The sequence below is a fragment of the Catharus ustulatus genome, chromosome 5 (genome assembly GCF_009819885.2).
Source record: "Catharus ustulatus isolate bCatUst1 chromosome 5, bCatUst1.pri.v2, whole genome shotgun sequence".
In the NCBI taxonomy this organism is placed as follows: domain Eukaryota; kingdom Metazoa; phylum Chordata; class Aves; order Passeriformes; family Turdidae; genus Catharus; species Catharus ustulatus.
This window is the reverse complement of record NC_046225.1, coordinates 74228584-74255558: the sequence shown is the minus strand read 5'-3', so window position 1 is coordinate 74255558 and position 26975 is coordinate 74228584. Positions and strand designations below refer to the sequence as shown.

Genomic DNA, 26975 nt, shown 5'->3' with positions numbered 1-26975 from the left:
TCCTATTTTTAGAACATTTTATCAAGGTCTGTTTGTATAGCCAGTGCTAACATACCTTTTTTTTTCAGCTTGATAATGTGAAGAATTTTAATCCTTCCATGCACAGGCTAGAAACTTTAAATTTATTAAGAGTGCAGAGGCAAAACATAGCTCTAGAATCAAGACCTTATTCTGCTAATCCTGGTGGAAAGTCAATGAAACTGGGAATAATTAGGCTCTGAAATGTGCCATTTGCAGATGTTCAGCAGAAGTTTTGGGGTTGAGCCCTCCAGGTTTGTGGTTGGGAGAGTAAGAGGAAGGCAGGAGTGAAGCATTGCTGGAGGGGACTGGAATACTGGGCTTAGCTGTTTGGGCAACTCCAGCTGGGAACAGCATCAGGAAAAAACCACAGAGGTGGGGACAACCTGTAGGTCTGTGGTGAAGGCTGGGTCCTTGAGCAGGGTTGTTTCACAGGCAGGGCAGGGGACAAGCAGCTCCTCAGCCTCACGAGTGCTCTCCCCACAGGTGTGCCAGAAGGCAGGTGAGATCTCCCTGCTCAAGCAGCAGCTCAAGGACTCCCAAGCCGACGTCTCCCAGAAGCTCAACGAGATCGTGGGGCTGCGGTCGCAGCTCAAGGAAGGTAAGAACTTCCTACGGGAGAAAGAGGAGCAGATCCTCACCCTGAAGGACTCCTACAGCTCCAAGAGCGTCAACCTGGAGATCTGCGAGGGCGAGCTGCAGAGGAAGATGAGCGAGGTCCAGGTGCTGAGGGAAAAACTGAACCACTGTGAGCTGGAGGTGTCCGGCCTGAAGCGGACACTTGCCAGCATGGGACCCGCGGGGTCTTTTGGGGGGGAGCTCGGGGAGAAGCTGCGGGACCCGCTGGCGTGCGAGAGCGACGAGGCCAAGATGCAGCGGCAGAGCGAGGACAGCGTGAACACGCTGCGCAGGGAGGTGGAGCGGCTGCAGACCGAGCTCAAGCTGGAGCGGCAGCAGCGGGAGCAGCAGGTGATGGACTTCGAGGAGGAGCGGCGCACGTGGCAGGAGGAGAAGGAGAAAGTCATCAAGTACCAGAAGCAGCTGCAGCTGAACTACGTGGAGATGTACCAGAAGAACCAGCTGCTGGAGCACAAAGTCAACGAGATGAACACAAAGGCCACCAGCCCCCCGCACACCGAGGAGAAGAAGACATGGACTCCCTCCAGACTCGAGAGAATAGAGTCCACCGAGATCTGAGGAGAGACCAGGCGACACCACGGGATTTTTTATTGCTGTGCATGTACTACCTACTCAAGCCAGTGATCTTCCGAAGGATAATGCGCTCCCGGCGGAGCGGTGAGCGTGCTCCCGCCAGGCTCCACCACCCTTGCTCTCCACTTCTGTGCTCTGTAGGTAAAACAACTGTGGATGTGCGTTGGTTTTCTATCCCTAATGCGACATCTCAGCTGGTGAGGGTCAATTGGCTCTTTTGTAATCTGCCCTGACTGTTACTTCGCTAGAGGCTGCCACCCCCTCTCCTACAATTCACCCTTCCTCGGTTGGTTGTTTTGGAGGGTTGTGTTCAGTTTCTTTGGTTTTCCAAGCATTTACGTGCAGCAAAACAGTTCAAAGAGGCAGGTTTGTTGTTGTTTTTTGTTGGGTTTTGTTTTTTTTTCTTCCAGGATGTTTTTAGCCACATTGGCTAATGGAGCAAAGCTCTCGGGATCATGAGCAAACTCAAGGGTTCTGCATCAAGTATCCTGTCTAGACGGTGGTCTTAGTGAAGTCAGTGCGAGCTTGGCCACTGATTTCAGTGAAACCAGACATATCTCTACCAGACGACTCCCTCTTGCCTTGCAGGAGGTTAGGACATCCTTGAGGAGCAGGATGAGCCTGTCCTGGTCACAGAAGCCAACAAGGAATGATGTCCCAGCAGGAGCCTCTCTGGAGGCTCGGCAGAGCTTAACATATGCTGCGTTTTCACTTCCTTGTGGTTTCCTCCTGCAGTTCCACTCCTCTCCCGGGTTGTGACCAACCCTGGGAGCAGAAATACCTTCCCACCTCTGCCTTGGTCCCTTTACTCTTACTCTATACCTAAGCTGGCTACAGCAAGAAAAAAGCTTGGAAATCTGAGCTGGTTTCCCTTCCCAACAGCCCTCTGACTTCCCAAAGTCAATGGAATCGAGGTTTGGGGAAGGCTCCAAACCCGTGGGATGTTTATGCAAACTGAAGCTTTAGCAATCTGCCCCAAAAGTGGGCAGCTGTGCCACCCTGTCCCCAAACTAGTGACACCTTGGTGCCACTCTCTTGGTCCAGGGTCTGCTTAAAAACAGCACTTGAGCCTCACTCAGGAGTCGCAGGGGGGGCACAGCAGCATCACAGCTGGATTGCAATGATCAGCCTTCAGTCCTGCCATTCCAAACAGCGCCCCACACTCCAGGGATGGAGAGAACAACTCCAGGCCTAGCTCAAGAAAATACCCAGCTACTAACTCTGAGCATGAAAGAAGTCAAAAGAGGGGAAAATGCTTAAGATCACGCAAGTGCTTATGCCCTGGCAGAATAATAAACCAAATCCTACGTGCACAGTCACCGAGGCAGCAAAACCTGGCATTCCGCTTGAAAACATGGGCAAAGTGAGCTCAGCTCTTCCTGTCATGGACAATTTTTAACCATGAGTCACAATAAAGAGAAGAAAAACGTTGTGAAGCAGAGTTTGCACTGGCCAAAGGATCAATAGGAGTGGGAATTTTGGCTCTTTGCCCTAGGGAGCAGCTAGAAGAGAAAAGTTAGAATTGGCACTGGGATGGCTTGAAATGTCTGGGTGACTCCAGGGCGAGTTTGGCCAGATTACATTTCATGTGCATACCAAGGAAGAACCTCGAGGCATTGAGGGGCTGAAGACCTTCCAAACAAAAGCCCTGAAGCTGCACATTTTCCATGTTCTGTCTCCCCAGAGCTCTCCAGGTCTGACCTTCAGTTTGAGAACAAACATTGTGGTGGTGAGCTCCAGACTGAGCAGGGTGGAGACTAAAGTTAGTCCCACTAGCCCAAGTCATTGGACAGTGCTACTGGCCAGGGATCCCTGGAGCCACTAAAAATGGAAAAGTGCAACAAGACCAGGGCATTTCAGGATCCCAGCTGACAATTCCTGTCTTTTCCCACCATTGCTGCCCATGTCTTTGGAGCTGGAGGAAGACAACTCATGGAAAGCACTGGGGCAGCTCAGGCCAGGCCCCTTTCCCTGGACCAGCCATAAAAGGGGGATTAGGTCAGGTCTGACTCCTGATGGGTGTGAGGAAGAGTCCTACTGCAAACCCTGAAGATGCTCCAGCACTTTGGGATGTCAGGCCATGCACCCCAGCAAGGAAGGAGTGCAGCTGCCTGCCAGAGCCACACAGCTGCCTGCCGGACTTTGCCATGCCCAGGGAGACATCCACATGCACCTGGCCAGGCAGATCCTAGAGCTTCCTCCGTGTCATACTCCAGGCCTTCCAGACAGGCTCAAACATCCCACAGTGTCAGGGTTGGAGATCTGGTGTCTTTCTTTTCACATATGACAAGCCCACGTTGTGCTCCCTCCCAGAGCAGGTGTCTGTTTTGTGAAGATTGTTCACCTTGGAGGAGGAAAGGGCCACTCCCTCCACCTTCTTCACTGCACCACATCAATGCAGAGCTTCAATCCAGCTCTGAGAGACCTCGACTGTGGACATTCCCTGGATGCCAGAGCCCTGCAGACACCCATTAAGGCACTGCTGCTGCTGCTGGTTTTCCCTCTCTCGGGATTCTCCCAGGATCCCCCAAGCTGTCCTGTAGAAACCACCCCACCCATGCTACAGTGACAGAAAATACAGATGGTTTGGGGAGCCAAACTGCCACAGAGGATTCCTGAGCTTCAGGATTCCTCCTCACAACTGGATGTGCTGCTCCCCATCAAGTCCTGTCCCCTGTGCCAGCCCTTTGCTCAGCAGAGATGGAGCAAAATGATGGTGAGACACCTGGATTCCTGCTGTTTGAGCCCAGGTAGGAGCTCACCTGGCTCCTTCAGATCTTTACACTTTCACAAGTTGGTGAAATCTCTCATCAAAAGCTTCGTTGAGGCTCTGGGGTGTTAGCCCTGGATTAGGACAGCCAAGGAGAGCCAGGCTGGCGTTTGGGTGACACATCCTGGGAATGGCCAAGGAGGCTGGCAGTGTGTCTCTTGGAGGCTCAGGCAGGGCTGATGAATTGTTTCTGTCCCATGGAACTCCACCCAGAGTTTGGGCTTGACCATCCCCCAGCTGTCTCCTCCACCTTGGAGCTAGTGGAATCCAGCATCATGTCCTGGCTCTTGTGTCATTCTCCAAGTCCTGCCCAAAAAATCCTCTCTAACTTGCCACTGGCCACCACCACAAGCTGTGGCCATGAGGGTCTCAGCTCAGTTGCCCACAAGCATTAGAGATGCTCTGGGATACCCAACACATTCAGCTGGACAATATGATCCAAGATTTTTGGCAGAGCCAGGCCAGTGGTGGCAGTCCTGGAGCAGCTCTGACATCACAGGTGCCCCATGTACAGAGCCCAGTCATACTCCAGGCACATCCACACAGCAAACAGAGGGCACTGATCAGCTCCAGTGGCTTCCACCCATGAGGATGTGGGATCCTGGTGCCAGGGAAGGTTTTACTCTGCTGTGAGCAGGGCTCCACCACCATTTCAAGGCTGCCACCACTGTCCCAGCAAGCCAGCTGGGCTGATTCCAGCACTCCCCTCCCACCCCCAGGGTGAACACCACAGCCAGGGCACGTTGTTGTGCCTCTCACAGCCCCACTCAGCTCCTGCCACTGCCTGCTGGCGGCTGGTGGCCCCAGCCCTGCTGTCACTGGTGGTGGTCACTCATTCCACGCTGCAGAGAGGAATGGAATTGATGCTCTAACACTGTTGTACAGAGAGAAGTGTACCTGGATGTAAATAAGAGCCCAGCTCTGTATATTGATGATTAAATGGAGACAAGAAGGCTCTGTGGCTTCTCTGTTGGCGAGCGGGGCCGAGCGCTGAGCGCTGCACAGGGGGTGCTCAGCACCCCAGCCTGTGCCTGGCTGCAGTGGGAATCTGGGCTTCAGCACCTCCCAGGAAAGCAATCCACTGGGATTAGCTCAGCCTGGTGTCCCCCTGTCCTGCTTTGATGCCTGCTGTCACCCTGAGCCAGGTTTGCAGTTGCCCTCTGGTTAAGGGTGAGGTCCCCTCTGCCTGTCTGGTGTCACACCCAGGCTCCATGCAGACAGTGGCTCCCAGAGGTGTCCCCCTGAGCTCTGCCCATGGAAAGGACCATCCTCCCCTCCTGCCCCTTGCAGTGGCACTTTATAGCTCGCTCAAGGCAGCGAGCTCACGAGCACATGACCAAAGATCTCCGGAGAGCGTTGGGCTGCACGCTTGGAGCTGCATCCCGGCTTTCCTGCAGAGAGATGAGGCTGGTGTGGGCTGGAAAAGGGGAATGACAGCTGGCAGGGGACATGATTTCCCTGTGTCCCACCTGGGAATGTTTGCAGGCCCATAAGGGCCTTTCCTGTGTGACACAGGACAGGATAGAAAGGAGCTCCTGGGTGAGGTGATCGTCCCCAGTTGGTGACACCAGTATCCTCTACAGCCATACCAATTAACTCCACACATTTCCCGTGGACAATATGGACCAGGGGCTGTCCCTGGGAGTTGGGATGGACACCATTCCCTTTCTTCTTGAGGAGAAGAGAGGATGCACATCAAGCCATGCATCCTCTTGTCTTCACACCTCTCATGTTCAGAGCAATAGGTCTCCTCTAGGTTAGCAGTCAATTGTTTTGGCTCAGTGGGAATTGCCCAGGAAAACGAGCATCCTGAGAGCTGGTGGCCCTGCTGGCTGTCCCCTTGGTGTCCTCCCCACAGCTCACCCCAGGGCATCCTCAGCACCCTCCTTACCAAGGAACCAAATTCCAAGTGAAGGCAGCGTGTTCTTCACTTCTCCTGCTTGGGCTGCTGAAGGCATCTCCACCCACCTTTGCTCCATGAAGGCTCCTGGACCTGGCAGGAGGCCAGTGGGAGATCTGTGCTCCTGCAGGTGGCTGTTCAGGTGGCTCTGGGCCTTGGGCAGATGCCTCTCACTGTGCCTCTGCTCCCCAGCCATTCTCAGCCTTCTCCACTCCATCCCTGGGATGGGACAGAGCCCAGCTCGCCATTAATTTAACCCATTAATTTAGCCTTGAAACCCCTTGATAAGTTACTGTTCACCAAGACCCCTTGCTAAAGATCTGTTCATGTGTTGCCTGTGCTCTGTTGTTCCTCTGCTCCAGCTCTCCAGGCTCTCCTGCCTCCTTTTAGACCATCCCCATCCCCCTGGAGCAGCCAGTGCCTCTCCCAGGTACATCTGGACAAGCTGGAGCTACAGCCCCCACTGGGAATGGGTTATCCCAACCCTGCTCTCAGGAGCTTTCCAGAACACTGCTCCTCTCCTCTCTGACATTCCCATGGCAGCCCCATCAGCCCTGCTTTACCTCCAAGAACAACCTGGCTCCCTGCTGAAGGACATTCCCATGTCCTGCAATCCTGTGGGATCATTGCACAGGGATTCACACCATCACCATCCAGCTCTGGGGCTCCCTGCTCCTTCCACCCTCTGGAATAAACAGGGGGCTGAGGGGTGTGTGGGGTCCTTAGGGGCACACAGTGCAGTATATGAAGGGGTTGGGATCACATCCAGCTGTTTGCAGATGTTGGCTTCCCAACAGGATGTTCACGCTGGCGCTGTCAGCACCAAGCTCCTGTATTTTCAGGATAATCCTCCTCCCTGGTTCTCCCAAAGATGGGGATTGTGTCAGGTCTGGAGCCTGGGGCCAGGCTGTGTCTCCACAGCTCTTTCACTCACAAATCTGTTTTCTCCAGCAGGAAGTCTCTGCTTTCTGTCCCAAAGCAATAGGTTTTTCCAGGGAGATTTAAACTCTGACACCTGCAGGCAAGCCAACATTCCCATGAATACCTTCAGAGCTCCAGCCCTGGCCTCAACTCCTTTGGAAAGGGATGCAAGGTCCAGTCTGCCTCTAAACAATCATTTACCAGGAGAGCTCAAAGCTTCCCACCTCCAGCAGGCCACCGGGAGGTGTGACAGCTGTCACCGAGTCCCTGCAGTGGATCTTCTCCACGTGGGAACCACTGGGGTGACAACCAGGGGACACTGTGGCCAGGCTGGGAGGAGAAGCCCCCACCTGAGAGGAGCAGGGGCAGAGCTCCAGCACCACCCAATGCTGCACACCCGGCTGATGTGTCTATGCAGTCCCTTCCCAGGCAGCCGTGTCCCCGCAGAGCCCAGCCCGCCGCCGGGGCTCCTCCAAGGTGTTTTTTGCACTCTCCAGGACCTGGAAATCGCTGTGAGCCCGGAGGAGCCGCGCTGGGGAGGGTTTTCCTGGCCCCAAAAAGATGCACGTGGCTGAGTCCTCTGCTGTCCAGAGCAGAGCTGTGCCCCCAGAGGGCGGGGGGCGAGGCTGCTGCCCCTCTTCACCAGCAATAACAGGAGCTCTGCTGGCACCCATCCCATCCTCACCTCCCCCAGTGTAAATTCAACCCCAGCCTTGTGCTTTCTTCCCTCTCGTTTCCTGATGCCTCGGTGTCTCTCTTTCTCTTTCTCTCTCTCTCTCTGACTGTGAATTCAAACCAGAAGTGTTCTGAACTCGACTCCGTTACTGTTCTGTTTCTGCGTTGACTGTTGCTGCGTTTAAATAAAACTTTGCAAAAAAAAAATCTAAAAAAAAAAAATTAAAAATAAAAATTAAAAATTATATATATATAAATATATATATACTTTAAAAAAAATAACAAAAATATTTAAAAAAATAACTCCATAAAGTCGGGTGTCTCTCCTGTCCACTTAGTCACTTCCAAACACTGTTGTCTTGACTTTGGTTCAGTGTGTTTAAAAACAAAAAGTTGGGAAAAAAAAGAAAAGGAAAAAAGAGGTAACACGCAGCATTCTGGGATTTTTTTGTACAGCAAAGGTGTATCTGTTTCAGAAGTTCTTGTTAAAACTCCACCACACTTTCCAATTCCCTGCTGGTCTGTTGTCTGTTCCCATTGGGTTATCCAGATGTGAAGAGCTACTGCCTTTGCCATTTTCTACAGTGAATATATAAATATATCTGTACAGAGGTATGTATATATATAAATAGCCATGCAGATCTATATGTATACGTATCTCCAACTCTTCTCTCTCGACCTGACTGTGAAGGATTTTTATTGGGCAAAATAAAATGGAGAAAGGCCCCGTTTTAAAAACAGGACTGCGTGGTTTGTTTGGTTGTGTCGGGGGTGGGAGAAGGGGGGAGAACCAGGGGGATTTTGGGGATGGATCCACAGCTCGGGGGAAAACTTCACCCTGGGTGAAGCTCCAATCCAGCTGTAGTGGTGGCAAAGCAATTTTTCCCTCCCATGCCAAGCTGGAATGTTGCTTGGAAAAGCCACATCCCCCCCTGGAGCATCTCTGGGGGTGATTTCCCCAGCACCAGCCCTTCAGGTGGCTGAAGGAGTGGAAAACACACAAAATGCATCAAATTCCTGTTGGATCCCAGATGTTCAGGGTGAGGATTTGGATCCAGCTTCCCTCACAACCAGGGAGGAAACACCCTGTCCCAAACCTCAGCAGGTTTTTACTCAAATGAATCCCACCCAACTCTGTCACGTAGTTCTTTAAAAACCCCGCAATTCCAGCACTTTTCCCGATGGCAGCTTTATTAGAGAGGTCTCCTGCCCTCTGGTGACAAAGGTGGTGCCTTCCAGGGAAAAGTGAGTCGGGGATTCCATCAGTTCCTCGGGTTTAAAGCCTGAGGTGCCACCAGCCAGCGTGGCTCTCCTCCAAACTGCTGTGGCCTCCTGAAAATGGGATTTCCTCACTCACCAGGGGATAAAAGCCTGATCTGAAGGAGGAGCACAGGAAGTAAACCTGGTAGAAATATCAGCAAGGGACACAAGTGGTAAGCAAGGCTCAAGGCAATATTTAAATTGTTTGCCAGTGCTGAAAGCCTGCAGTGGACAGAGAAAGATTTCGGGGAACAGTGGAGCTGTGATTATTGGGAATACTCAAAATCTGCAGTGAGGGGTGTGAGCTCAGACACGAGCCTCCCACACGCCCCACTCACCACCTCAACCCACACCAGCCACGGGCCACTGCCTCCGTGGGGACACAAAAAGGACACCCCTGGGTGTGCAGGTACCCAGCGGGTTTCTGCAGCCAGGAAGGGTTTGCTGTAATCGCAGATTCACAGAGCCTCGGAATGCTGTGGGCTGGAAGGGACCTCAAAGACCACGGCCAGGGACACCTTCCACTGGCCCAGCTGGCTCCAGATCCCATCCAAGCTGGCCATGGGCACCAGCCATCCTCCCACAGGAGGAACCAGGGCTCGGCTGCTGCGAGGCGGCCACGACGCCTCAGGGGCACCCCCGGGGCCGCCATGGCGGCGCCCACGTGACTCAGTTGTGTCACGTGATTCGTGTCACGTGGTCACTGTGGGCGCTGCCATTGGCACCACCCACCGGGCGCGCGCGTGTGCTGCGAGCCGGAAGTGACGTCACCCGCGCGCGACCGGAAGCGGCGGGAGGAGGCGAAGGGGGCAGGAGGAGGAGGCGGCGGCGGTGCCGGAGCGGCCCCGGTGAGTCCCGGCTCCTTCCTCTTCTCATTCCCCTTCCCGTTCCTCTTCCCTTGTCCCCGTTCTGTGTCCCCTGCCCGAGCCACCCCCTCAGCTGGCGGGGCCGCCCTCGTCCTGCCCTGGCTGCACTGCCCCATATACATGAATGTATATACATATATATATATGTATATACACGTCTGTGTGTGTATATTTATATTTATGTATTATATGGCTGTAGGTGCAGCCGTAGGGGTGAATAGCGGGATTGAGGCGTCCAGCCCTGCCCCCGGTGCTGGCCTGGAGCTCTGGCAGAAGGGAATTGCACGGAAATGATGCGGGAGCTGGAGCCCCTCTGCTCTGGAGCCAGGCTGGGAGAGCTGGGGGTGCTCACCTGGACAAGGGAAGGATCCAGGGAGAGCTCAGAGACCTTCCAGAGCCTGGAGGGGCTCCAGGAGAGCTGGAGAGGGACTGGGGACAAGGGATGGAGGGACAGGACACAGGGAATGGCTTCACTGCCAGAGGGAGGGATGGATGGGATATTGGGGAGGAATTGTTCCCTGGGAGGGTGCTGAGCCCTGGCACAGGGTGCCCAGAGAAGCTGTGGCTGCCCCTGGATCCCTGGAAAAGTCCAGGTTGGATGGGGCTGGGAACAACCTGGGACAGTGGAAGGTGTCCCTGCCCATGGCAGGGGGTGGAATCAGATGATCTTTATATCCCTTCCCACCTAAACCATTCTGTGATCTCAAAAAAAGAAGGAAAAAGCACAAACAAACCAAAAAGTGACAATTTTGCGCTCTGACCTCATAACCTGTTGGGGGAATAAAATCCCTTTTCTGCTCTGCTGTCCAGCCCAGGCACAGTTCACTTCAGGCCATTGGCCAGAAGGAGCTGTTTTATCCCCAGCATTTCACACCCTGATCATTCCTCACACACCTGAGGAGATTCCCTTTGTCTGTCAGTGGAAACACAAGGTGAGAGGTTTCAAAAAACCCCTCTGAGTGTTCATTTTGGGATGCACCAAGATCCCCTTGCACAGGAGCCCCTGGGGTAGGGGACATCCTTTTGGAAATGTGACACTTAAACAGAGGCATTTCCATGCCTGAGCAGCTCCTCTCAGGGCATTCCCAGCCTGCACAGCCCTGCTCCAAAACTCCCTGGCTCCTTGGAGTGAAAATTCTGGAGAGACCTGCCCAGAGGTGGGAAGGAGTTTGGCTGTGTTGGGATGTGAAGTGGGAGGAGGAAGGAAGGAAGGCCAATTGCTCAAGGTGAAGAGAGGCAAATCCAGGGAAGGTGTGGGTGGAGTTGGAAGAGAAATGGGGTTGGAAACTGGAAAGATCACAAAGATTTGAGCTGGGGGTGGGTGAAATCATGGAAAAATCACTTGGAGCAGCCCATTGCCCTTGAGGGTGCTTGGAATTGTCTTGTCCCATCCCAGCCTCACTCTGCTGTGCGTGGTCTTCTCTCTTTTTTTGCTGGATTTGGAGCAAAGGAGGAGAGAAGCAATCTCTCCAGTGCCTGGATTCCCAAATGTGTCACAGCTCCACAGTCAATCCGTGCAGGATATTCTTAGCAGCACGCGGCGCTCGCCTTCGGAGCCTTCACCAGGGCTTTGATTCCCTGGCTTTGAAGTGGGGCTGTTGTTGCTGGGAAGGGTTCTGAGAGCAGCAGTGCTGGATTTCCTGGGGAGTATCACCTTTCACAGCAGAGAGGAGTTGGTTTATATAAATGACCTGGGTTTTGGTAGAGGAAAAATAGATAAAGACGCTCAGAAGGTGAGTCAGAGAAGGAAATCTCTGGGAAAGCCTCACCTGGATAAACCTCCTCTTGTTCAAGATGAATTTTAGAGCTTGATCCAGCCCCTCTAAAGCTCCAAGCTCTGTTGGGTGCTGGAGGAGATGTTGGAGGGGATTTCTCCTTCTGTCTCCTGCTTCCTGCAGCAACTTCAGGCTGGACACCACAGCCAACAGAGCCAGCAATGATCGTTGTATCAGACATTCCTTTGAGCTGAACAGGAGAGCTTTGAAATCCAGCTCTTGGCTCAGGTTTTCCTGTTGAGCTTCTGAGGAGGCTTTTCCTTTCCCTGCCTGGCATGTCTCTCCTGCCTGGCATGATTTGATTTATGCTGGGATGGGACAGCTGTGGTTTGGAACAGCCTGAGGTCTGTGGGACAGAACCTGATCCCTGTCTCAGGGTGTTTGGAGATCCAGATAAGGTTCCCAGTGGGCTGTTGAGCAGCTCACAGTATTTACTGCTCCTCCTAAAAACACAGTGACCTCTCTTGTACCCTCCTCCTTGCATGGCTCTCCCCATTTATCCACATTTCAGTTTGCCTTTCCTTCTCCCCAACCCTCCCAGAGCCTCTTGGTCTCCAGCCCAGTTGTTTTTCTCCCCTCTCTGCTGTGTGGTTTCTGCTCCAGCAGCTCCTCCTCCCTCTTTGGCTGGTGTTTGCTGTCTCCAGGCTCTGTGCATGGAGCAGAGGATGTGAGATGTCCTTCTCTGCTTCAGTGAGCAGAGAAGCAGTGGGTGTCCCATCCCTGGAAATATCCAAGGCCAGGTTGAACAGGGATGGTGGAAGGTGTCCCTGGATCATGGGAGATGTGGGAATCCTGATGCACCAAAAAAAATCCAGTTTATGCTCAACCAGAGCTGCACATGAGCCCCCATGCCACTGTGCTGCTCACACACCCCAAACCCACCTCTTCTACAACCCCAAAGTGCCCATTTTACTGCTGCAAAACTGAGTTTTCCTGCACTGATCCCACTCCTTGCTCCATCCCTGATCCCTGGATACAAGCAGAGCTCCCAGGGCTGGCCATGAGGATTTATTTATTTAAAGTGCATTGCAGTGGCAGCATCTCTGCCAGGCTTTGGCTTCCCTGATTGCCCAGTTCCCTGTTGTACTGAGGGATTTTAAGGACGTGGATAATACCTGTGGGATGGATATTTGGGTGGGATAAGGATTTAAGAGAAAAATCTGACTTTTATTTTTTTAGTCACTGTCTGAATCGTGGTAAACAGGGCTGGTTTGGCAGCACCCAGCTGGACTCCTACGGATTTCTCATCCTCACCCTCTGAGCTGAAGCTGCTTCAGGCAGGATTTAGGAAGGCACCAGCCATTTCAAAGCCTCCTGCACCCTAAAACTCTGCAAAGTGCTCTCAAATCTGAAGCTTAAAGCTTTGTTTCCTCTCTGGTTCTCAGCTTGGGATGTAGCATCATGTAATGATTTCTGTTATTTCTCCCCTGCTCTTCCCCCACTTTGCTCTGGCCACATTTCTTCATTCCTCCAAGCTCCATCTGCAGGTTCTGGGTCAGTTTTCACTCTCTGCACTGGTTCTGTGGAGGCTTTGCTCCACATCCTGTCTCAGGGTGCAAAGGGCAGTGTGGCACCCTGGATATTTGGACAACTTCTCAGGTGGTGCTCAGTGATTCAGACCACCATGACCAAAGCAGCAGAATGCTCTGTCTGAACACATAAAGCCTCTTGAAGCTGCAGCTCTTCTACAAAAACACATTTTCATTGTTCAGAATTAAGAAAAAACAGCTTGAGTCTCTTAAAAATGAAAAAGTGATTTTTTTTCATATCTCTCCTAGTCTGTGCCAGGTTTCTTGTGTCTGCTGAGTAGCAGGCCATGCCTGGCTGCCTTCTACTCCAACCCCAGGCTCATCCTGAGCTGCCTTTGCATGAGGTGACATTTCCATGGTGGCTTTGCAGGGACCCAGCTGCCCTGGCCGGGGGAGGCACCGGCGCCGCCTCCCTTGGGGTAGCGTAAAGGATTGATTGAAACGTGCTGCCTGTGGGGTGGAGGCCACTCACTCTCCGTCTGCCCTTTTTTCAGTACCTGGAAGCAGCTCTGAGCCCCAATAAGTTGAGCTCCATGGCTACAGTGCTAATGTGCCGAAGATTGCCCAGGCTCAGCAGGGTGGCAGCGTTTACGACCACGGCCGAGCGTGGAAGCGGCAAAAGCAAGAAGGAAAAGCGAGATAAGCCAGGAGCAGCCAAGACTGGGACTGAATCTGGGGTCACAATCCAGCTGCTGAAGCCACAGGACTACAGAGTGTTGTACAATCCTGCTGCCTATGCCAAAGGCAGGGCTGGCTCCCAGCAGCACGTGGATAGGGACAGCAGCCAGGCGCTCGGTGACGCGTTCACCAGCCCTGGCACCACGCAGACACTCCCCACTGCCTCTTCCCAAGCTTTGGCACCTGCCAGGAATGCCAGGCCCAAACCCAAGTTCAGCAGGCTCCTGGATCAAACCATCCTGGCCACGCTGTGCAAGGAGGAAGCAGAGAAGGAAAAAGGGGAAATGCACGACTCCAAGGAGGATCCCCGCATGTTCCAGAAGGGGAGGCCTGAGTACAGATCTCTCAGCTGTGACAGCACTGAGCCAGCACAGACCCTCCCTGCAGAGGAAGGGGACTCCATTTTACAGAGTGTGGCTGGGGGTGAGGCCAGCCCAGGAATTCTCAGGGATTATTTCCTCAAGCTGAGCCGTTTGCCGGCGGAGCGGCGCGCGGCGCTGCCATCCGATCCCAGGTTTGGCGCCCTGTGTCACCGTGCTGTCACAGCCATCAGGCTCTTCAGCACCCCAGATCTCATCCAGCTTTTAAAGGCTTGTGTCCCTTTGGCAGTGCCAGCCTCCCACCCCCTGCTGAACGCGTGCGAGGCCGAGTTCTGCCGGCGGGCGTGGGACATGGGGCTGGAGCAGCTGCTGCTGGTGGCGGATTGCTGGCGCTGCCTGGACCGCAGCGTGCCCTCCTACCTGGGCATTCTCTTCAGCTATGCCAACCTGCACTGGAAGGAGCTCACCTTGCCCCAGTTTGTGCAGCTCCTTTACATCATCGGGGAAGGGCGGCGGTCGCCCGCGGACTTGGCGCAGAAGGTGGAGAGCACGATCCTGAAGCACTTGGACGCCTTCACCTTGGAGGAGCTTGGTACCATCTGCTTGGGGCTCTTCAAGTCCCTCAGTGGCATTTCTGCCCATGTCATGAGGAGGATTGCAGACAGGGTGTCCCTGCAGATGGAGGACATGAGCACCTACGCCTTGGTGAACGTGCTCAAGATGCTGCGCTACACGCGCATGGATCACCTGCCCCTCATGAGGGAGCTGGGCAAGGTGATCCCTGCTCGGATCCCTGCTACAAACATCCAGGGCATCATGCACATCACTCTTACCTATTCATCCCTGCACTTCTTTGATGAGGATGTTTTGGCTGCTGTAGCTGCCTCCTTGCCTTCCAAGGTGTCCTACTGCCGGAGCAAGGATGCTGCCAAATTCCTGTGGTCGTTTGGGTGCCTGGACTATGAACCTCCCAACGAGGAGGAGTTTTACTCCAGCCTGATAAAGCAGTTGCATGTAAAACTCCATGAGTTTAGAAGGTTTCCTGAGCATCTCCTTACTGCTCTGCTCGGCCTGGCATTTGTCAAACGCTTCCCAGAGGAGCTGATAGACTTTGCTTTGAGGGAGGAGTTTGTAGAAAAAACCAGAGGTAGCAAATATGAACTCAACAAGGACCTGTTCACCCTTGGGAAGAGCGTTGAAATCGAGTGCCCGACCTACCAAGGCAGCCAACTCCCACCTCAGCTGTGTCAGGAGTTCACTGAGATGGTTTCAAGCTTTGCAGAGCGGGAAATCTACATCAGGCCTGAAATTGTGGAAGCCACATCCCTCCTGGAGAGCATGTTGGGGGGCCCTGAGTATGTGAAGAACCACATGATCCTGCCCCACACCAGGTCCTGCGACCTGGAGGTGCGCTTGGCCACGGATGGACATCCCATCCCCTTCAACTTCAAGGATCCTGTGGCAGCCAAGATGAAAGACATGGGAGTTAGCCTGACAGATGATTTAATGTCTCAGCTCATCCAGGGGAGAGCTCATAGCCAGAGTCCCACAGAGGTGGGAAATGAAGGCAGGATTCACAGACACGACAGAGGGGATGCAGCAGGACCGATGTTAGTGGATGGTGCCACACCACAATCTGAGCCTAAAGCAGGCTGCTGGCAGCCTGGGGAAGTGAGGCTGGCACTGCAGGTGTCCAACAGGAACCACTTCTGCTACAGCTCCAAGCGGCTGCTGGGGCTGCACTGCCTGAAACGGCGGCAGCTGCGGCTGCTGGGCTACGAGGTGCTGGAGATTCCCTTCTGGGAATGGTTCCCTCTGCTCAAGCGCACGCGCTCCGAGAAGCTCAGCTACCTGCACTACAAAGTGTTCTGCCCAGCCCTGCTCTCCAGGGCTGCCTAGTGGGGGCAGGGGCATGCCCAGAGCTCCCCAGTGCAGCTCCGTGCCTGGGTGCTGGGTAGAATGGTCAGTGGGTCAAAATGGTCTGTGGGTCAAATGTTCTTTGAGTAAAATGGTCTTTGGGTCAAATGGTCTGTGAGTAAAATGGTCAGTGGGTAAAATGGTCTGTGAGTAAAATGGTCAGTGGGTAAAAGTTCTTTGGGTAAAATGGTCCCTGGGTGTTGCCTCAGTTTTTGGCTCTGTGTGCTCATTTCTGTTCTGGTGACATTTTTACTTCCCGTGCTCTCCTTTTGTACCTGGATTCTCAAATGCTTCCATCACAAATAAAACCTGCTAAGGATTCATTTCTCTCTGTGGTTGTTTCTTTCTCTGCCCTAAATGAGATTTGGTGCCTCTGTGAGAGCAGGAGCAGAGGATGTTTATTCATGAGGCTGAGCTGGGTGGCAGGAACACACACAGCTCGTGTTTCCATCCCCATGGGGCTGGGGCTGAGGGCACAGCCTGGGTTTCTCCCCTAGGATGGAACATGGATACTGAGTAGGGCTGAGATTTGGGGTGCTCTGAACTCAGAATATTCATTGCCTGCTCTAAAGATTTTATTTGGTGTCCACCATGCACATTCTTTATGGCAGCAGCTCCCTAGTCCCACATTGCACACCAGGAGGAGTCGTGGTGACAAACTCCAGACAGTCTGGTTTAAAATTCCTTGTCCAAAACCACTGAGGATTTTTTCAGGTCTGTGTTTCACTGCCTCAGTCCAAAGATCTTGGTTCACCTTAGGAAAGGCACAGACTGAAGAGGGAGGGGAAAAAAAGCCCAGCCATGGATAAAAGCAACTTGGTGACTCAACTTTTCCCATGGGAGTGCAGTGACTTGGAAATGCAAAATAATTATTTTCTTACTGAGAAAGAAGAGAAGAGAGACTGGAAAAAATAACCTGAGTTAAGTCTTGCAGGGTCACAAATAGATAGGAAAAAATCCTATAAAATACCCATACAGAGCTCTGCATGTTGCAGGAGAAATCTTCAGCCCAGGAAAGAGAGGAGGGATAGAGCAAATACTGAGTTTTTCCATGGAAGGGGGCAAGGAGAGTTGGTTTGCCAAAAAGTCAAACCAGTTCTGGAAATCCCTCACACTCAGAAAGCCAAGAAGATAATATTGGAGGAGATTGGTGTGTGCCTGTCCTGTCCTGAGATCTGCCAGACCAAATTTTGGGACAGAAGTGCTGCTCACCTTGTAAAGCTCACACCTGCTTCATTCACAGCTTTGTAACCAAGCCCTGCTCTCTGCAGGTGTGAGTTCTGTCTGGGGTTGGGTTTTATCAATGGGATTTGTGCCTTGAATTCCACCTTTCTCCTTGCAGATGCAGCACAGGGAGCTCATTAACTCTGCCTTTTCAACGTGCCCCCAGAAGGGCAATTTCATTTGGGCTGAACCAACAGATCAGTGGAAAATCATTAAAGAGCTGCTTGTTCTTGAAGGAGGCAGCGAGTCCCTGATTTGCAGGGTTGCCCAGGGCTGTGACATTTTAAAGCTGGGGTTAACATGAGCTCTCACCTCACACATAATTTCATTCTTAAAAGGGATCTGAGAGAGCTAATTCCATTCACTTTTTTTTTTTTTTTCAATGGGAAAGAAGGTGTGTTCACTTGAGTTTCTGTGATGAATGCTGGCAGAAGCATTTGCTGTTGAGATCTCAGACATCTCCCTCAGAGCTGTTCCATGCCCTCTGCTCCCTTGGAGTTATTTAACACCAATTTTTAATATTTGTGGTTAATCCTGACTCACTGTGACAGCCTCATGTGCTGTGCTGGTGCTTTTCTATACCTACAAAACTCCTGCATCCTTACTAAACCTTCACATTTAATTGCTGGTCTGTTCATAGGTGGTTTTAGTTAAAATAAACAATTTCTTTTTGCTTTTTCTCCATAGGTTCACTAATTAATATTAATGTGATTTTGTTTCTCTCAATCTCATCTCTCCACCACATTCATTTGGGTTTATATTAGTTTCACTTCCTGGATTCAAATCTGAGCTGCATTTTAGGAATTCCCAAACATGAGATCCTTTCACTGCTCATGGATATTCACTTCCTTTATTTTAATTTTTTTTTTTCCAAGCTGACTCTGATGCTCAGCAAGTGACCTCTCTCCAGCTGCCAAGATGGTAATAAACGTCTGTCTCCCACAGTTCAAGCCAAGAATTCACTGCAACAAGGTAAAATAGTGATGTGAGGGGTTTGGGGAGTGGGAGGGATGGAGGGATTAGGTGGAATTGTCCTGGAGTGGGGGAGTTTGTTCCCTGCTCCTCTGGGATAATCAGCATCAGTGCTCTGATGTGGCAAACACTCAATATTGGAGGGAAAAACCCTGATTTTGCTGGATCTCATAACCAGGCAGCATAATGTGTTTCCAGATACAATTTTTTTTATTTGAAATCCCTTTTTTCCCTGCAATATTCCACCTTTCCCTCTGCCTGTTGGAACACACAGCTCTTAATAACATTTGCTGAAGTTTCTTTCCAAGTACTGGTTTCACTCAGCACATCAGAATCTCTTTAAGAAACTCAAATTTTTATTCAAATCTATTTTTTAATTGTAAATTTCCACACCAATTCACCCCCAAATCCAGGACAGGCTTGGCTTTGTAAATACTGCAAAAGCAGCAGTGCTGGAATTTTTTTGTGGAGAGACCCAGCCATGCCACAGAGGTTTGGTGTGATTGTTGTGATCAAGACCATATCAACCAGGTGGAATAAATAGATTTTCCTCATTTTTATTTGTCCTTTCAGCAAGTGCTGCAGATTTCTCTGCACCCAGGAAGGGAATGGGTTGAACTTGTCCAGGAGGAGAGCAGAGGGTGGGATTGAATGGTCCAAACCAGCCTGGTTTGATGGATCTCCCAGAGGCTGATTGACATCCAGACTTCCTCTGGGATCCTGTAACTGTGATTATAAATACATTTCCACATGGATAATTAGGCACAAAGAAAACCAGGAGATCCCACCTGAAAAGGGAGACTGAAAGAGGAGACTCCCGTGCTCATCCTCTGCTCCCAGCCACCCTCTCCTCCTTGACTTATTCCATTTACCAAGCCAAAACCACGAATTATCCCTAATTCTCCACTCATCCAGCAGTGAAGGGTGGCAGAGGGTGCAGGAAGAGGGGCTGGGAGCAGGAGGCTGGAGGAGGGTGGGATTGGGTCTGCCCTGCCTTCCAGCAGGGATCTGAGCTGCACATAACCTCAGCCTTGCCTCCTGGTCAGGGTCATCCTGACAATCCCTGGAAGTGCTTGTGAAATTGTGTTTCCCTGGCTCCTAACTGAGCCCATTTTTGTGCTGGCACACAGATCTCTGCCGATGGCTACGAGGTGGAGAACCTGATCTCCGAGGACCTCGCCAGGAGGAACCGCGGCTTCCGCAGCGAGTACTTCATCAAACCGCCCGTGCACGTCACCATCTCCTTCCCCTTCAACGTGGAGATCTGCAGGATCAACATTGACATCTCCTCTGGGGGCTACCAGACCTTCTCTGGCCTGGAAGTTTACACCTCTACCTCATGCAACAAAACCTCGTGGCAGAGCCCTGAGGGGCAGAGCTCAGGTCTGGCCGGGCAGCCTGTGTCGGACAAGGACACCTTCACCCTGGTGGGCAAAGCTGTCTTAAAAAATCAGAGCAAAGTGACTTTTGGCCACAGAGGCTTCAAGCCCAGGCCTCCCTTCCATCAGATGGAAAATGTCTTCTCCTACCCCGGCTCGGTGTCCCAAGACCTCTGGAACAAAGGGCCGGCCTCGCTCAGCAACGTGTCCCACCTGAAAATCTGCATCACCCACGTGGCCGGGGGGGGCCTGCCCAGCATCAAGAGGCTGGAGGTGTGGGGACAACCTGCCAAGTCCTGCCCACAGGAGGTGATCGAGGGCGTTTTCCAGGTGGCCTCGCAGTTCCTGGCCCAGGATGTCGGCAGCCTCAAGCCGGAGCTCTGGACGCCGATGGAGAGCGACTGCGTCCCCTTCAGCGCCAGCGAGCAGCACACCCTGCACAAGCTGGTGGATGTCGTCCAAGACATCCCTGAAGAATTCCTGGACCCCATCACTCTGGAGATCATGACTTTACCCATGCTGCTGCCCTCTGGCAAGGTGATTGACCAGAGCACCCTGGAGAAATGCAACCGGAGCGAGGCGTCCTGGGGCCGCGTTCCCAGCGATCCCTTCACGGGCGTGGCCTTCAGCCAGCACTCGCAGCCCCTACCTCACCCCACCCTCAAGGCCAGAATAGATCACTTCCTGCTGCAGCACAGCATCCCTGGCACCAACCTGCTGGGCAGGGCTCACTCCTCGGAGAGCCTGGTGCCCTCCTCCATCACCATGTCTTCTCTGAAGAGGAAAATGGACTGCATGGATCAGGGCTCCCTGCAGCCGCCCTATTTTTCTGCTACAAACTTACTTGTCACTGCTACCTCAGAGAACAGTGCTAAAAAAATGAAAACTGACAGTGATTCCCACTTGATCCAGATGGACTGTTCCACAGGTATCCACACCTCTGTTCCCTGAGTGTTGGGGTTTCAAATCAGGACAAATCCCATCTCACATCTAGAAATCTCCAGGCTGTGTTTGGCTGTTGGGTGGTTTCATTCACCTCCCATCTTCCCTGCTCAGTGTTTCACAGACTTGTTTGCTCAGGTCACCCTGTTCCTCTTTTAGTTTGGATTTCCTTTCTCTTCCTTTCATGTGGAGACAATTTTTTTCACACCATCCTGAAGTTTCTTTACCCAGGTGGATTTATTGTGTCCTGCAAAAACAAGCAAAGAAATGTCTGGTGGTGCAGTGGGGATGGAGTCCTGGCTCATTGTGAGGAGGGAGGTGGGGAGGAAAGCAGGAATGGGACACAGAACAAACCACAGCAAGGGAATTGCAGCTCAGCCTGGGAGAGACTTGCACAGAAATTGCAGGTGGTTAAAGCAGGAAACCTGGTAGAGGCTAAATCAGACAAGAAATGAGACTTGTGGCTGCAGGGGAAGGGAATGGCTGCTGGTTTCCTTTTCTCAGTCATGCTGGGAATCCAAAATGTCCTGCAAATGTGGAGAAAAGGAGGCTCAGGTGGGACCAGGGGACAGGAGGGAACAGGGTTGTACCAGGGGAGGGTTAGGTTGGATATTGGGAACAATTCTTTCACAGAAAGGCCTTTGCAGCCCTGGCACAGCTGCCCAGAGCAGTGCTGGAGTTCCCATCCCTGGAGGGATTTAAAGCTGTGTGGATGTGGCACTTGGGGACAGAGTTCAAATCCAGCTGTGTGGGTATTTCATGGTTGGCTCTCCAGGCAGGTAAGCCCAGGGTCTGCTCTAACCCAGTGGTCTGTGACATGTCAAAAGTACTGGGACCTGTCAGTGCTCTCACCCTTCTCCCATTCTGCCCAAAATCATTTTGAGGACGAAGCTCAGGTGGCTGCTTGATCTTAAACAAATTCTTTGATGTTGGGTGGTACCAGGAAGAGCAGGGAAAAGCCAGACTGCACATTTCTGCTCTGATCCCTCAGCCTAGAGCTCATTCCCAGTTTTAGGAGGAACCTTTGGTTGTTTTGGCTGTGGATGTGCCCCAGCCCCACAGGAGCAGGAGCTGCCCTGTGGATGCTGACACTCCCGGGGCAGCCGTGTCCATCCATAAATAAAAGCAGAGTGCTCAGAGCTCGTGCTTCACTGCATCATCAGCCTTGATTGGTGAAGCAAATGTGCAGCACCAGTGAGCTCTTCCTCTGGGAGATGGATTTAACAGAATTAATGATGCAGACAACATTCTCTTAATGTTTCATCTTAATTAGCACCGTCGGTGCTGCTCAGGGCAGCCCTGCAGGGAGGGTCCAGCCCTCACCCTGTGCCTCAGAACTGGGACAGAGGGGGAAAAACAAGTCCCACAGATTTTATTAATGGTTTAAATGTTCTCTGGGAGCTGCACAGAGCAAGGCTGGGAGCACTGGGCTGGGATCCTCAGGAGCCAGCGGAGGATTTCTGGGAAAAGCAACTTCCTGGGTTATTTGGAGTTTTGCCCTTTTTCAGTCCTGCAGACTTCTACAGCTCCAGGAGAGGAGGGTGCAGCCAGGTGGAGTCAGGCTCTGTTCCAGGGAGCAGGAGGAAATGGCCTCAGGGTGTGCCAGGAGAGGTCTAGGCTGGATATTAGGGAAAATTCCTTCATGGAAAGGGTTCTCCATCCCTGAAGGTATTGAAAAGCCACGTGGGTGTGGCACTTGGGGACATGATTTAGTGGTGGCCTTGGCAGTGCTGGGTTAAGGGTTGGACTCAATCTTGGAAGACTTTTCCAACCTAAATGATTCTGATCCTGTAGAAGTTGGCACTGAATGGTGGTGATCCATGGGGCTTCCCAACCTCTAGGACCCAAAGCAGAGGAGGCACTCCCCCCCAAATCCCAGCCCTCAGTGGGGAAAAGACATCTCTCAACAAAACAAGTGGCAGGGCTCCTAAAATCCTCCCAGGTTCAGAGCCAGGGCAGTGTTTGAATCACAGATTATTTTTCCCAGCATCTGCTTCTCCATCTTTTTCTTGTCTTTGCAGACCTGATCTCTGATTTTCCCTTTGTAGATCTGATCTCTGTTTCCCTTTGCAGATCTGGTGTTTGTGTTTCCCTTTGCAGATCTGGTGTTTGTGTTTCCCTTTGCAGACCTGATCTCTGATTTCCCTTTGCAGATCTGGTGTTTGTGTTTCCCTTTGCAGACCTGGTTTCTGATTTTTCATTTCCAGACCTGATCTCTGATTTCCCTTTGCAGATCTGGTGTTTGTGTTTCCCTTTGCAGATCTGGTGTTTGTGTTTCCCTTTGCAGATCTGGTCTCTGATTTTCCCTTTGCAGACCTGATCTCTGATTTTCCCTTTGCAGATTTGGTGTTTGTGTTTCCCTTTGCAGATCTGGTGTCCCACGAGCAGAAGCTGTCAGAGAGCCTGGACACTGCCCTGACCTCAGCTCTCAGCTCCATGCCCTCCTTCACAGCCAAGCTGATGAAGAGCCAGCAGCAGGCTCCAGGAGAGGGGGGCTGCAGCAGTTCCTGGAGTGTGGGCACAGTCCTTGGTGAGCAACAGATGCCTCTGGATCACCTTTGGGTGCTGGGCTAACAGAAGTGTTGTTCAGACCCCAGAATTTATATATTCCATATAAAAATATGACATTGTCTCCCAGCAAGCTTTACTTCACAATCCTTGCCTCTATCTCAGCAGTTTTGCTGGTTTGGTTCCCACTGAGGCAGGTTAGACCTTGCTGACCCCCAGAATGTGTGGGATGTTGTCCATGCCTGGGGTCAGAACAGGCTCTGTGATTTTCCCATGTTCTTGGCTGTGCTACCCAAGGATGATGTGGGATGTGCTGTGCTTGGATGTGCTGTGCTCAGCTTCATTCAGACTGTTCTCAGAGCTCTGCCTGTGAGCTGTGGGTGGAGAATGAGTCTGGTGTGCAGATGCTGCAGGAGAGGTGTAACTCCAGCAAACACTGCAGCCTTCCAGTGCTTAAAAGGGGCTTGGAAAAAAGAGGGAGAGTCACTTCTGATACAGACAGATAATGGCTGGGCAAGGGAGAATGTTTGTAAACTGAAAGAGCAGGGTGAGATTGGATATTGGGAAGGAATTGTTCCCTGTGAGGGTGCTGAGCCCTGGCACAGGGTGCCCAGATTTGCTGTGGCTGCCCCTGGATCCCTGGAAATGTCCCAAGTCCAGGTTGGACAGGGCTTGGAGCACCCTGGGATAGTGGAAGGTGTCCCTGTCCATGGCAGGAGGGTGGAATGGGATTGGCTTTATGATCCCTTCCAACCCAAACCATTCCATGATTCTTTGAACATCCAACCCTTAGCAGGATCAGTCACATCCCAGCCAGGCAGTTTTGTGTGTGTGCCCAGAATCCCCTCAGGACTGGCTGTGCATAGTCCAGGCTACCCAGCCCTGGCTGTTTGCAGCCCACCTGCTGCCCAGCCACTCATGCAGCTGTGTCTGCACTCCCAAAATTATCCCTTTGGGGTGCAGGGAAGCATTGAACCTTCAGCTGTCCTGGCTTCTCTTCCCCTGGGTGAGGCTCTGCCTGCCCATGGCTGAGAAGGAGCTTCAGAGGTGACCCAGGGCTGTGTCCATGTCTGTTTTTCCCTCTCTCCCCCTCTCCAAACAGCTTTTGCTGTTTCACAGTGACATTCAGCTCTTAATCTTTTTTCCTGTCCCCTCAGAAATTGCTGCTGTTTGAGAGCTGAGCAGCCCTGGATGGGTGGTGTGTGACAGGAATGCAAAGTGACACCTCAGCTCTTCCTCCTGGGAATTGCTGCTTTCCATTCGGTGGGAAGAGCAGGAGGGGGATGATTTAGTCTCAGTAAAAGTGAAAAGCTCTTTTTTACAGTCATCTGTCCTCAATTAAAAGCCTGACAGTGCAAGTGCTGATGTGATCCATACCTTTCTGCCCTGGAAGCTGGACCATTCCCTTTCCTTGTGGTCATGGCAGGAAATGGGCAGTCCTGAGTCACAGCCTGGCCTTCTCACACTCCCTGCCTAACCCCCTTCTGTCCCTTTGTTTTATACTCTCAATACCAGGGGAGGTTTAGGCTGGACATGAGGGATTTCTTTTAAAAAGGATGATCAGACATTGGAAGGGGCTGCCTGGGGAGGTGATGGAATCACAGGGAACGACCGGGCACGGTGGTGTCGGGTCACAGAACTGCACTCAACCACCTCTGCAGTTGTTTCCAACCTTCTGATTCTGTGATTCTGGCTTTGCAGAGCACGGCAGGAGCAGCCAGAGCCAGGGATGTGCTTCCTGTGGCAAATCCTTCTCCTGCTACTTCAAGGCAGAGCCCGTGTACCAGCTCCCCTGCGGGCACCTCATGTGCCGGCCCTGCCTGGCCGAGCGCCAGAAGGCTCCGGCCTCCCCCATCCACTGCGGGAGCTGCAAGAGGGTGGCAGCCACGCAGGATGTCAGGAGGGTTCACTTCTGACCCCCAGGGGCTGCCAGGAGGAGGACAAGGAGCTGCTGCTGTGCCCCACGTCCGCACAGATCCGCCCGAGGAGAGCCGCAGAGTGGAGAGGACTCGGTCTTGTGCTTACAGAGCAGGGGGGTGGGGGGTTAGAGAGCAGTGCCAGAGCCTGAGGATGACAAAAGCCATAGCTTCTTTATCAAGGAATATGTATTTATCCAGGACTGGTCTCCAGCACTGCCCCAGGGCTCAGAGGTTTAGCACAGGTGCCTTTCGGACCAGCTCAGCTTCCCCCGCGAGTTCACGCCACGTTTGACCAGCAGCCACCCGGTTGTGGAGCAGGTAAAGTCCTTGTGAGTGACAACACACACACACCAAGCCCCCTCTGATTCCTCCCCTTGCCCACCTCGCCCTCCCCTCCCTGCTGGGAGTGTGTCTCTCATCCTGGAATCGAGTGAGAGGCTGTGGTTGAGGTGAGGAGCTGGCAGTGATCTCACCCTGCTCATCCAGACTCTTGTAGAAAAGCCATCCCATCCCACCCTCGGTTTATGTCGTGTGACCAGCCCAGCTCCTGGCTGGCTGATAGACATTTAAGCCTTAATAAAATGTTTAAAGTCAGGTTCTCTCTTCCTGTCTCCTAATTGGTCTCATCCTGGGGTTTAATGATGTCGTGGGGTGAAGAGGAAAATAAAAGGGCTGGGAAAAGCCAAAGCAACATGGAGGAGCTGCAGAGCAGGGGTTCAGAGGGGCTGTGGCAGCAGCCTCGTGCATCACAGGGATGAGACTCAGACACCTGCACCCATGGGGGCTTCAGAGAGCTGCTGTGACCTCACAGGGTTTGTCACCTCTACAACTGGTGCCACTTACAGTAATTTCACGATTATAAGTTGCACTGAGTATCAGCCGCATCTCCAAGTGTCGGCAACATTTTGTTCTTTGTCCATACATAAACCACACCTGATTATAAACTGCATGTTACAATACAGAGTGTGATAAAAGGTATCTGTTCTGTCACCATCTGTTGAGGGTGGGGCAGTGATCCTTATCTCAACGGCAGATATTCTGCTAATGGGCCATCCATTGAAACCAGGCAGGGCATTGTTCTTTATCTTTTCACAACCCATCCTTCCTCCAGCCAGTCATTTTCTGCTCATGGCCATTGAGTCCCACTGTGGCACTGATAAAATTACTGCATCCCATTGGGAGTTGCTCCAGCCAGGGGGAAGAGCCCAACATTTCTTACCAAGATAAAAACAGAGGGTTTGGGACACTAAGGGAGCCCCTTTCTCCACTGGACTCCAGAGGAAAACCGGATTTCTCCACATCCCCACTGGAGCTGCGGAGGGAAACTGCACCTTGTACAGGAGCACTGCTCCAACTGAGCCACATCTGTCACTGCAGGAGGATGCAGCCACCATGGGATGGGACTGCTGCCAACACCCTGCCTGACGGGTGTCAGGCTGTACTCTGACTGTGTCAGGGTTTGGGGTTTGTTCTTTGTAGTGCTGTATTTCTATTTTAATTTCCCTAGTAAAGAACTGTTATTCCTAATTCCCATATTTTTACCTGAAAGCCCCTTGATTCCAAAATGATAATAATTTGGAGGGAGGGGGTTTACATTCTCCATTTCAAAGAGAAGTTCCTGCCTTTCTCAGCAGACCAAACTAAAACAGCAACTTTTCATTCTTTGTCCATATATAAGCCACACCTGATTATAAGCTGCACTTCGGGTTCAGACCAAAATTTTAGTGAAAATGGTGCAGCTTATAATTGTGAAATTACTGTACTTGATGTTCTGGGCCATAACGAGCCTCCAGCTGACTCAGCTCACCTTGGTCACACCTTTATTTGCTCTCAAAAGGCACCTGAGCAATGTTGTCGTGTTCTGGCACGGGAAGGAGCTGCTCAACCACTGGAACACGCTTTGTGCTGGCCCCACACTGATCCTGCTCCCTGTCTGCGTCAGCAGGAGTTGCAGCCTGTCTCCATTCCCAGCAAAAATAGAAAATCACACGTCTTAAAATAATCAACACTTCAAAAATAGGCACAAAATTCCTAAAAACCCCACGATTCAGAGGCAGTAAATGCACTCAGTTGCAGTGTGGTGTCGTGTGTGCAGTGATTCAGCTCTCACACCTCCCTGAGGGAAGGGGGGAGGATGGATGGCTGCCTGTGGATCTCCAGAGCTAGCAAAGCTTGGATGCTTCCAAAGCC

At 52.2% G+C, this 26975-nt stretch overlaps 3 protein-coding genes across 5 annotated transcripts in view; all 3 read left to right on the top strand.

The window, feature by feature from the left end:
- LZTS3 (leucine zipper tumor suppressor family member 3) overlaps positions 1 to 8236 on the top strand; it is a 46349-nt gene extending 38113 nt beyond the window's left edge. For all 3 annotated transcript variants that reach the window (XM_033059765.1, XM_033059762.2, XM_033059764.1), the window contains exon 4: positions 505 to 8236. In XM_033059765.1, the coding sequence (XP_032915656.1) occupies positions 505 to 1215 (711 nt within the window). In that variant the 3' untranslated portion in view covers positions 1216 to 8236. The remainder of the gene's footprint in view (positions 1 to 504) is intronic.
- Positions 8237 to 9539: 1303 nt separating this feature from the next.
- On the top strand, positions 9540 to 24940 carry UBOX5 (U-box domain containing 5). The gene is made up of 5 exons (XM_033060964.1): positions 9540 to 9604; positions 17941 to 18037; positions 19168 to 20344; positions 22727 to 22888; positions 24568 to 24940. The coding sequence occupies exons 2-5, from the start codon at positions 17984 to 17986 to the stop codon at positions 24780 to 24782; spliced, it is 1608 nt and encodes a 535-aa protein (XP_032916855.1). The 5' UTR covers positions 9540 to 9604; positions 17941 to 17983; the 3' UTR covers positions 24783 to 24940.
- FASTKD5 (FAST kinase domains 5) lies at positions 9571 to 17348 on the top strand. The gene is made up of 2 exons (XM_033060963.2): positions 9571 to 9604; positions 13421 to 17348. Exon 2 carries the CDS (start codon positions 13460 to 13462, stop codon positions 15821 to 15823), a length of 2364 nt encoding a protein of 787 aa, XP_032916854.1. The 5' UTR covers positions 9571 to 9604; positions 13421 to 13459; the 3' UTR covers positions 15824 to 17348.
- Positions 24941 to 26975: the final 2035 nt, after the last annotated feature.

What these genes read in the sequence shown, in the direction of transcription:
- FASTKD5 (XM_033060963.2), top strand. Translation starts at nt 13,460, where the DNA reads ATGGCTACAGTGCTAATGTGCCGAAGATTGCCCAGGCTCAGCAGGGTG.
- UBOX5 (XM_033060964.1), top strand. Translation starts at nt 17,984, where the DNA reads ATGGTAATAAACGTCTGTCTCCCACAGTTCAAGCCAAGAATTCACTGC. An exon ending in CAAGAATTCACTGCAACAAG is followed by an intron (nt 18,038 to 19,167) that starts GTAAAATAGTGA and finishes GCTGGCACACAG; the next exon opens with ATCTCTGCCGATGGCTACGA. An exon ending in GAGTGTGGGCACAGTCCTTG is followed by an intron (nt 22,889 to 24,567) that starts GTGAGCAACAGA and finishes CTGGCTTTGCAG; the next exon opens with AGCACGGCAGGAGCAGCCAG.